Source organism: Podarcis muralis, chromosome 5 (assembly GCF_964188315.1).
Source record: "Podarcis muralis chromosome 5, rPodMur119.hap1.1, whole genome shotgun sequence".
NCBI lineage: Eukaryota > Metazoa > Chordata > Lepidosauria > Squamata > Lacertidae > Podarcis > Podarcis muralis.
The window spans coordinates 72,525,230-72,536,763 of NC_135659.1; the positions used below are offsets into that span (position 1 = coordinate 72,525,230).

At 41.5% G+C, this 11,534-nt stretch overlaps 1 protein-coding gene across 7 annotated transcripts in view; it reads left to right on the top strand.

Moving 5' to 3' along the window:
* The window catches only part of CBFA2T2 (CBFA2/RUNX1 partner transcriptional co-repressor 2), a 68,721-nt gene extending 61,109 nt beyond the window's left edge, over window positions 1-7,612 (top strand). For 5 of the 7 annotated variants that reach the window (XM_077929206.1, XM_077929203.1, XM_077929205.1 and 2 more), the window contains exons 9-11: window positions 1,537-1,608; window positions 3,443-3,633; window positions 4,609-7,612. In XM_077929206.1, the coding sequence (XP_077785332.1) occupies window positions 1,537-1,608; window positions 3,443-3,633; window positions 4,609-4,902 (557 nt within the window). In that variant the 3' untranslated portion in view covers window positions 4,903-7,612. The remainder of the gene's footprint in view (window positions 1-1,536; window positions 1,609-3,442; window positions 3,634-4,608) is intronic. The other 2 variants (XM_077929204.1, XM_077929208.1) reach the window with 1 other exon arrangement.
* Window positions 7,613-11,534: the final 3,922 nt, after the last annotated feature.

Consider the following 11,534-nt stretch of genomic DNA (forward strand, 5'->3'; position numbering starts at 1 on the left):
GCCCCAAAAACTTCATGTCGTGCCTTAGACTTTTACATAGATGATTGCAACTGGAGATATTGGCTTGTAACCTTGACTCAAGCAAGAGGGACACTTGGACATAATTTGGCTGAGCTCACGCACAAAGGATGCAGCATAACAAAATAAACCACTGAAGAAGGCTTGCAAGCAGAACATGTATGGTATTGATATTGCAGTCATCCAGAAAATCTGGTTGATGGACATGAAGAACATCCTGTGATAACGAATAGCATTTTATTATAATAATAATAATAATAATAATAATAATAATAATAATAATAATAATAATAATAATTCATACCCACCCCACCCATCTGGCTGGGTTTCCCCAGCCACACTGGGCGGCTTCCAACAAAATATTAAAATACAATAGTCTTGTCAAACATTAAAAGCTTCCCTAAACAGGGCTGCCTTCAGATGAAGTATAACCCATGCGATGTAGAAAGAGTTTCTGGTATGGTTATATGTTTTGAAGATATAGGTTCTGTTTATAGATTTTTCTTTTTTAGTTATTGTAGCACATGGCTTTTATATTTGGTATTCAGTTTTCTAAATTTGTGTATTTGTATATGCCTTTTTAGTTCAGGGTTATACTCCATTTTTGGTAATAAAATGTTAGGCAACACATCTATTAGATTTTGTGCTTATATAGACTGATTATTAAGTTCATTTACGTTGGTTATCCTCTATTTTTTATTTTACATTGACAAGACTCACTTAGGTTCATTAATTTCAGTTACATCTACTTTGAGTAAAAAGTAAGTTGAATTCAAAAAAGGCGCACTCTGTAATTAATACTGCTGTATGTCTGTAAGTGAACTATATTTATGGGGAGGGGGCAAGATGAGAATGGAGACTTGCTTCTGGGTTGAGAAATGCTGTATCCTCTGGTTTTCCCCATCTGGCGCATAAGGTTACCCTTACATCAGGGTGTCAGAAATGCATTGCTTTCAATCTGAAGGTATGCAGCATCTCATCTAACCATGAAACCGAAGACAGTGAGAATGTAATGTATGTGAGAAAAATGTTCACTGTTGATCTTCCTTGATTTCTGTGTAGCACTGTGTATCTTTGAGTTCCTGTTCTCAAAGGACACCTTAAAATATAGCGTCTGCTCCAGTGGCCTGAAATCCTTGGGAATACAAGGCGCGCTGTAAAAACGTGAGACGCCATTAGCAAGGATTAATGCTCATTACAGTAGGGCAAAGCGGATGCTTGACAAGACATATTTATAAGTGTGTAGCCTGTGATGACAGAGTATTAAAAGATGGAAATGGGCTTCGCTGTCCAATAAATTATGCAGGACACTAAATTAAAAGTGGCCATTTATCATTTTGCCTTTTGGTGAACACTGTTAAACTGCAGAAGTCTCTTGGCTTGGTTTTTAGCAATTAATCCTACCCTGTTCTCTTCATGCCACTTCTTGCTGAACAGATGCAGCCTATCAATTCTTAGAGTTTGGGTGGGAGAATATTTCTGTGTCTAATACTGTCGACACCACCCTTCCTTCTACAGATTCTCAGCGGGAGTTCAGCGGCAGGTCAGGAGCAGCCGGTTATGTCACCGAAGAGATATGGAAAAAGGCTGGTAAGTAAGGAGGCCCCCTTCGGAGAAGTGCCACACAGAGAAGCTGTGGAATGTTACAAGAGATTCTTGAGAAGATGGAAAGCCTTACGCACCACAGGTTGGCTGGGGAAAGGCCTCATAAATACGCTGCTGTCTGACTGCCTAGAGAGTGATAATGGCCAGAGCCAACCAGGGCCTCCAGCAGATGGACCCATCTGGACCCATCACTGCTTGTCCATTTGACCTAGGGATTTGAGCCAGCCAGCCAGGCAGCGCTGGCACCTTCCCCAGACGGAGTGGGGGGAGAGGGGGTGCCTGAGCCTCTTTTCCTTGGAGGTAGCTGATAGAGAGTCCCACATGTGCCACTGCTCCTTGCATGTTTAATCTGGGGGTTGTCTGGGTAAATGGCGGTAATGACAATGTTCACTTGGTTTTTCAGTTTGCCTTTCTGGCAGGAGCTGGAAGAGGGCATAGCAGAGCGAAAGGAAGGGAATTTTGCCCTGCTCCTTGAGACAAAATAGGGCAGAGGGAAAGGAATCCCTTTTTATGTTAAGGGAATACTTTCTATATCCCTTTATAAAAAATTATAGGAGTGTTTCTGTTAACAACACACTACAACTGCAAGCAAATGTTTCAGGAATACTTTTAAAGGCAGTTTCCAAAGCAGTCTGCTAATTATGAAAAGATGGTGATTTTCAAATTCTTTTTAAAAGCCCTGCTTTAATATAGCATTACAAATCATTTTAAAACTGGCAAGATCAAATAAGAAAGCTAAAAGACATGTCCCTCTGTATATGGAGAGTTTGGCTTCTAAGGTAGACAACCTTCCACTTCCTCTTCTCTGGGGAAAAATATTGAAAAGTGTCTCTGTGTTAGTATGTTTTTAATAGTTAAAAAGATAGTTCCATAGGGAAAACACTATGGAAATACAGGTTCTACACATAGGTCACACTGTAAATTCATGGGCATAAGCATACCTAGCTCCATTGGACTTTGGCCGTTGTCTTTCATTATCAATTTTAACAGGATAACACTACTAAAAACGGGGTTCATCTTGGGGTTCTGAACAATGTTTGAAGGTTTGCTTTAAGTAGTGGCTGGATGAAACCATTTGCTTCATTCTGTGTTAATTTTTGTGCATGTTGAAAAGTACCTCCTGACTTCTCTGCGACTTTCTGAGTCTCCTACAAATTTGCATTGTTTGATACTGTTCTTTTTAGTGCTTCCCTTTCGTGCCCCCTCCCTTCTTTCATTGGCTTCTGCTTCATTTGCTGACACTGCCATTTAATCCAATTCTCTGTTGATGATGCTGATGCAGCAAAACCACCCTTAATGTGGTGTCATGGGTGCTCGTAAACAGAATCACAAGGGTCTGTGTAGCCAGTAGAATTAAACTGCTGGATGGGCCAACAAGCAAGGTCAAGGACAGTAAAGGAGTGAAATGGCACCAGGAAAAGAGACTGCATTAATTTTCAAGGCTAGAGTTTCTACTGCCTTGCTTAGTTTACTCAAATAGCATCCCTGACTTTCTGTATGGACTGCCAACTTTGTTAAAAGGGTAACTATCTCAATGCATTTAGTTAGATTTGTAGTTTACTCAGTTCCAGAGGCTCAAGGTAACCTAAGCATGCTGAATTCTTTGGATACAAAAAGTCTGCTGCTGCTCCTATGTGATGCAGTAGAGGGCATAAGAAATCACAGTATGACCATCAATTCAGTAGTATTGCCATAAGTTAGGCTAAAGTGCTATGCAGAAGCTTCACTTTCTTAACTCCTATGACCACTGGGTACTTCCATGCTATGTACTTTGCCTTCCAATGTGAAGCCGTTTGATGAGGCTTTTGTTTCCCTTCAGAAGAAGCTGTGAATGAAGTGAAGCGCCAGGCCATGTCTGAAGTCCAAAAAGCTGTAGCAGAGGCCGAGCAGAAGGCATTTGAAATGATTGCATCTGAGAGAGCCCGCATGGAACAGACCATTGCCGATGCAAAACGCCAGGCTACAGAAGACGCTTTCCTAGTCATCAATGAGCAGGAGGAGTCTACAGAGGTGAGAAGCCAAGGGAATATCTCTGGCAATCATGGGAAAAGTCCCAAGGCAAGAACTTTAAAGATGACATGCAATCCTTCCGGATTCATCCTTGTTTTTCATTCTGATTAATCTGATCGGAGCAAAAATCTAAAGTCAATTAGAGTTTTGAGACACTTCCAGCTTCTCCCCCTCCAAAAGAACACATTTTACCTGGGAATATGCAGCTTGGCTCGCTCTTCTGAGTTAGCTACGGCTGTTTGTGCACTGACACACCTCTTGTTTGTTTATTTATTTATTGCCTTTAGACCTCACCTTTATTTCTGACCAACAAGCAACTAATTCAGATTCATTGGTGCTGCCATTGAATCTCCACTGTCATTTTCAGTGACTGCATGAGGCTTTGAGATTTGCTCCCCGCCCCCCGCACACCTTGCTGTCCCCCATTGTTTGGGAACAGTTGCAGTGAGGACAATGTCAGCAATTATATTGGAGAGGCCATCTGTTGGATTTGCAGGGTGTTGGCAGTCAGTGAAATGCAGGTGAATGAAAGCAAATTTAGGAGATGCTTTGTCACGGCAGAATTCCCTTCTCCCAGTTGCTTTTCTGCCATGTTGCTTAGTTGTAGCAGGCAAAGTTATTGTGTGGCTCTGCTCAACTTCTAGGTTGGAGCCCCCATGCCTTGGGAAGATCGTCCACACACTGGATGGGCTTTCAGAAAAACCTTGCTTCTTACAAATCAACCCATTTAAACCTATTGTGCGGCTAATTTGTTGTAGGCTTCTTAGACGTGGTGCTGTTCTCTTAATGGTGTGGGTGGTAGGACTTTGATGGATTGCTATGAATCTCTGCACTATAGAAATGTCGGTCGATAGCACTTTTTGGGGGGTGGGGTACCGTTTGTTACCTTCCTCTGCTGGCTTCAGTTGGGATGGGCAATAGCCAGTCTTGTTCGGAGCTGTGCTTAAGAGAAATGCTTGTTCTTTGGTTTTCCAGAGCTGCTGGAACTGTGGGCGCAAAGCCAGCGAGACCTGTAGCGGCTGCAACATTGCCCGCTACTGTGGCTCCTTCTGCCAGCACAAAGATTGGGAGAGGCACCACCGAATCTGTGGGCAGGGCTTACACAGCCAAGTCAAACCAGCCCCTATACCAGCAGGCCGATCCACAGCCGCCGCCACCCTCAAAGCAGTCGATGCGGTAGCAAGTCCGGCTCTAGAGAAAACGTCGGCCGCCACTTCTCGATCCTCCACCCCAGCCTCCGTGACAGCAATAGACAGTAACGCACTCTAAAAAGAAGATTGCGCTCAACACAGTTTATTAGTTTTCTACATTGAAAAACAGATGCCTCAAAATGTTGAAGAAGGTTTGTACTCCAGCACATTGGCGCTCAGGCTTATGTTGTTTTGGGGCATTTTCCATACCATTATAATGTCATCTTTAGGAGTCCATGTTAGCCTTCCTTAGTGGGATCTCAGAACGGTCTGCCTGGGACCCTGAGGACTTTGGCCTATTGTTTCATTTTATCCGAACTTTCTCAAAATGCTACTCTCACCCGAGGTTGTAACAAGATGGTTGTTTGTTTTACTACAAAGCAGAGCTTGCCTGGGCATCCTCTTCTCTCATCTTTGGTATGCAATCTGACCGTTATTTGAAAATTTCTTTCTCAGGCAAAAGTGAATCAAGTGAAATGAGATGTAAGTAAGCTTGATTCTTAGTTCTAGCTATATCCACTCCTCCCATCATCTAAGACTATATTTATTGGTTCCCCCACCCCCTTTCCATTTCCCCCACCTCTCTCTCAATTTGGACACATGGGGAAAAAAGGGGGGAGGTACAAGGATGCTATTTTTGTTTGCTGAAAGGAGGATTTAAAACTACTTCATATAATGACTCAGCAGCCATCCCACTTGTTGATCCATTTTAATTCCATACAGTTATGGGCAAGCTGCTTAAGAATCTGTCTATGGGCCGCAACAGATTGAAATGTTTCATCCAAAGATTTTTACAAAAGAGATTGGTGGTCTTTCCCTCAGATCTAATTGCTTTGTCTCGTAACACCAAGATATTATTTACTTACACACACACACACACACACACACAGAGAGAGAGAGAGAGAGAGAGAGAGAGAGAGAGAGAGAAGTTGTTGGCTTTTAATGTTTGAGAATCATTGATACAAAAATTTTGTAAGCTGCTTTGACATGGTATATACATTAAATAAATAAAATAACAGGACCCCTACCAGACATGGTTTATTCCAACAGGTTTTCTATCACCAGGTGTCTCAGTGCATGTGAGCAAAGTTAAATAAAGTTCAAGTTGCAAATAACAGATTTCACGAACATCCAATGGGATCTTTTTGCTTCTGTAAGCAATCTATATCTTTAAACTGATGCCTCCAGCTAGGGATCCTGTGCATTGAAAACCAAGGAATGTGACTTTACCAATGCATTTGGCTACGTTCCTGAGTTGTGAGGCCTCCCTGTTGCATCTTTAGCAGCCTGCCTGTTCACTTCAGGGCATTTGAAAGCATGTCACTGGGAGGACACTTGAAAAGAATTCAAATCCACTAAGATCTTAAATCCATTAAGTTGTGATGCTAAATCTTGAGCATGCCAAATTAACTATTAAATTATATGATTGAACTAGACTGAAGTTAACTTGATGGTTGAATTAGATTAAAAAGTAAATTAAAGTTAATAAATAATTGCAGCCACATGGAAAGCCTTATTCATTTTTCCCGGAGATCAAGGGGGTAAGGATTTGGATTGGAGAAAGACTTAAACACCCCCACCCCCCAAAATTGGAGGAGGTGTAGATATACCCAAAGCTGCATTCTGCTAGCAAAGCGACTGTAAGGCTTCTGTGTTTGAAAGGTTATCATTCTGATATGGTTGACATTGGATTAATTCAGAAGTATACCATGTGAAGCAACTCTGTGCTCTAATTTCATAACTCACTTGAGGTTTAGCAGCAGAAGCATACTTTGCCTCATTTGAAAGTTATATTTTGCTACTATTGTTGTTGTGGGAGATGAAATTGCAAGTGCAGAAGATGAAGGAGCACATGAGAAACAGGGCTTGTTCATTTGGTGCCCAAATGTGATTTAGAATTCCTAATGGCTATCCTGTGGTAGCCAATTTTTTTAGGTAATGTTTGATCTTCTAGAACACTGCTTGGGAGCTGCTTTGGTTTTGCTCATGAGACACATCTCCATGCATTCACATTCCCAGATACTAAACTGCCTGAAGAAAAAAAGCCAAAAATTCCACGTGCGACCCATCACTTAGTGATGCAATGCCAAAGAGGGAAATCTTCGGTTTTATTGATGAGTGAAGAGGATCAAGGTTTTAAAATTATCAAAAATGGCCACTTTTGTTGGATGCAGACCTTTCTCTGCCACATGCAAAAAAGAAAAAAAAGCAGTAAAAGAAGCAGCCCTGTTAATCTTGTACTGCAAGGAATACTAATTCAGTTTTGCAGAAAAATATGGAAATTATAATTAAAGCTGTGGTGTTGAAATTACTTACTGGCTTGTAAACCCCCACTTGCCATGTTATTTTCTGCAGAGAAGTGAAAAGAAGATTTGCTCCAAAGAGTTAAGGGGTGTGTGTGTCTGTGTGCGTGTGTGTGAGAGAGAGAAAGCGAGACGGCATTCTGAAATTGTGTGTAAATAGGCAGTCTTCCATAACTTTCCATGCAACTACAATGGCTTGCTATGTATTAAGAGGAAAACACACTAACTCCAATGTACATAAATGAATGCTACCATTCATGATTTTAAAACAATTTTTGAAAATGTATGTGGAATTCTACTACGGGAAGACTCCTTGGATTCTGTTTTCTATCTAATTTTTGCCATTCGATTCTATACTAGGAGTTTTTGTTACCTATTTTATGTGCATAACTTATTTAATGTACTGTATAAAGGAACCCAAACTGTTACAGATGTATTTAGTTTGTTCTACTCACAGTAGTCAATAAAAAGACTATATTCACCTTACCACGCCAGACTTTGCTTTGTTCTGTAGAATACGATTCTGTTTAAACTGACAGCTAATCTATAGAATGCACAAAATGTCCGTAAGTGATTGGAATTCTAGGGCAGTGAAGCCATATGCCCATTTCAAGAATTGAGTCACCACGACACATGGGAACCCTCTGTGTGGTCTTCAGCTGGTGGGTCACAGCCTGACCTAAGGTGGGTTGCAAGAGGAGCACAGCCACCATTGCAATGCATGGTATAAGATTAAGAAATGGGTCCCCAAATACCTGTTTGTGTTAAAGGTGGGTCCTGCATCTGAAAAGTCTGAAGACCACTTACAAATTTCATAGGGCCCAAAGTGAAACACAACTGCCCGATTCAAAGCCAAGAACATAAAAAGTACCATCCAAGGTGTGATAGGGCACTTCCGGCTCCATTCCTGGTTATGTTACAAAGTTTTGGGTTTTTTTAAAAAAGCCATTTTTATCCATATAACCCAGATAACAAAATAGAACTGTTTTCAATGCTATTTTACTTCCATGTGTAATGTTGTGCATGTGATTTAATTGTTTGCTGCTCTGTGTGTTCCTGTTGGAAGAGCGAGACGCAAGCATGAGAAAACCAGTCATCAAATGTTGGACCCCGGAGTAAAGCAGCAGGCAAAATGAGAGCACTTAAGCCTTTTCAGCCAGAGAGCTGACCTTCCTGGGGCTCTATGCCAAGAGTGGGCAGAATCAGAGCCAGCACACATATAGCACAGACATAAACAGTCTCTCGCACAGTGCATTTCAACTTGGAAGACGAGCATTTTGCCTTTACTGCATGCCTAACTGCTCAAGGTGGGTGATCTACAAGGGAACTGAGGGTGCTTAACCCTTCCCTGTCCAGCTGCACTCTCCGCAAAGGTTCTAGTCACGAGGCTTAAAAACACCTTACTGAAGTCTGTTTTCAAGCCGCCTGGGATAAGCTCATGTTGAACTTGTGGCACAATGTGGCTGGAGAGGCTGCATACTGTCAGAGCCAGCTATTTTTTTTTTCAGCAGGGTTAGGATTGAAACGGATAGAATCATAGAATTTAGAGTTGGAAGGGACCCTGAGGGTCATCTAGTCCAACCCCCTGCAATGCAGGAATCTCTGCGAAAGGATCTATGACAGATGGTGATCCAACCTCTGCTTTAAAAACCTTCCCAAGCAGTAGAGTCCACAACCTATTGAGGGAGATGGTTCCACTGTCAAGCAGTTGAGGAGGGGGGGTGTTTAAGCCTTCCCTCCTTGCCTGTGACAAGCCTCAAACTTAGGCTCAGAATAGGAGGCTCTTTTTCTGCAGGGGCCAGGACAAGGAAAGGAGGCTCCCAAGGGCTGCTGGTTCCCACCTCCTGATTTAAGCAAAAGGGTATTAGCATATATTTAAGTGACATATACTATTTATTCTATGTTCGTAGGCAGAGAGCAGAATAATTTTCTTCTAATTAAAAAGTTTAAAATTGCTGCCTAGGGCATTAAAAAAAACCAATACTCTAAGTGATTTACATTAACGAGTGCCATATTTTACTTTAACATCAATAAAATGCACATTTTACTGCAGATTTTCCTTGGCTATTTTTCAAGACCTGACTAATTATATATTACAATATAATATTGGGCACAAGCAGAATAAGAAGTAAGATATCTGCATAATTTAACACAGTTTTCATAATTTGAGTTATTGCCAAGTTCTTGGGAGTTGGCACAAAATAATAATAATTTTTTAAAAAATTATTTTTTTAAAAAATACATTTTGGTACAGAGTGCTACATCCCATGGCTACTTAGATGGTGCCGTTGCCTCAGCGGCCAAAGCAAGAAACACAAAGAAAGTGAAGTCCAAAAGCTCTTCACCAAACCTGGTAAGTGATTCACCGTATTTTTCACTCTATAAGGCGCACCAGACCACAAGACACACCTAGTTTTTGGAGGAGGAAAACAAGAAAAAAAATATTCTGAATCTCAGAAGCCAGAACAGCAAGAGGGATCGCTGCGCAGTGAAAGCAGCAATCCCTCTTGCTGTTCTGGCTTCTGGGATAGCTGCGCAGTCTGTATTCGCTCCATAAGACGTACACACATTTCCCCTTACTTTTTAGGAGGGAAAAAGTGAGTCTTGTAGAGGAAAAAATACGGTACTTACTTTGAGAACGTGGCTACAGTTTGCTGGGGAAGATGCAAGGTAAGCTTCCATTGAACTTGTTGCTCTCAGAGTCTGGGATGGCTGCATATTTCCTGACCCCTTGAAGCTGAGAAGTAGGTTAGGGTTCAATTTGTAGCTTGGGATGGAAGCCAGAGTCAGTGCCACTGTTACCAAAATTTATGGGTTTGCCAGAGAAGATCAATATAGGTCAGGGGCCAAACCTGCAGGTGAGATTTAGCAGCCTCTTGGGCAGGGCCTCCATGTTGCCGGAATCTTCCCTGCAACATACACTATCTATTAAAAGTACCTGCTTTTGTTATTCCTTTTTACTTCCTGCCTTCAGCATTACATAAAATAAAATACAATAATATTCCCGTACATATTTTATCACCTACCTTAGCTAGATACAGGGCTGACAGACTGGGGAATTAGGGTTTGAAAGTCAAAACAAATGTGATTTATTAAAATTTAAATACAGAAGAACATATTTAGTTGCAATTTGGTTATGTAACAATACTTTGCTTATAGGGATTCCTGTTGCTTTATTGATGTTACACTTAAATTTAATGATTACATTTATTTTATTTTATTATTTATTTTAATGCTTTTGCTGCTACACAAATACCTTTCCTACAGTAAAAACATCACTGAAACCTGGCAACTTTCTTCAGCATCAGCAACTGATTAATGGCCTCTTGGCAAATTGCCTGCTAAACCTCAGTCAGGTCCGGCCCACCCATGAGGTAAAGTGAAACAACTACCTCAGGCAGCAGAATCCACAGGGGCATCAGTTCCCAATGTCAATCTTTCTCCCCCCTCTTGTTCCTGATGTAGATCTTCCCTCACCCCTTCTTTCCTGGCAGGGAGGGGGGAGTCATTGTGGGGTCCTCCTCAGATGCCAAAATGTCTTGCGCTGGCCTTGAACTCATCCAATGCATTGCTCTGGCTTCAGCTAGGAGTACAAGACCATTGTCCCCTTCACACAGTTGATGATATAAAGTCTGAGCCGTGTTTAAAATTTTCCTTGGAAATACACAGTTTCTACACATTGTCAAGAACTTTAAAGCTGTATTTATCCAATAAAGAATATAAAGTATTATGCACAATGCAGGCAAATACTTTTTTTTTTTTTTAGAAGTTAGCATTCTCGGGGAAAGTGAGCACCTCTAAAACATATTTCTGCAAGTTTGCAGGCTTCCTGAAACTGGCATGTCTGACAGTTCACTTGCTATTTGTTCTTGCTAAAGAGAGTGTTCTTTTTAGTTGTTAATTGTTTCTTATAGAATGTGGAAAATGTCCTGATTTTAAATTCAACATGTCTTTGTTCTATGTTATAAACCTTGGGTAGGCAAACTAAGGTCCGGGGCTGGATTTGTTCCAATTGCCTTCTAAATCCGGCCCGCCAACGGTCTGGGAATCAGCTTGTTTTTACATGAGTAGAATGTGTGCTTTTATTTAAAATGCATCTCTGGGTTATTTGTGGGGCATAAGAATTCATTCATTTTTTTTCTTTCAAAATATAATTGGCCCCCCACAAGGTCTGAGGGACAGCGGAAAACATTTTCTGACCCCTGTTATAAACCATGTAAAAAGGTAAAGAACCCCTGACAGTTAAGTCCAGTCGCAAACAAGTCTGGGGTTGTGGCGCTCATCTCGCTTTACTGGCTGAGGGAGCCGGCATTTGTCTGCAGACAGTTTTTCCGAGTCATGTGGCCAGCATGACTAAGCCGCTTCTGGCGAACTAGAGCAGCGCACGGAAACACCGTTTACCTGCCCG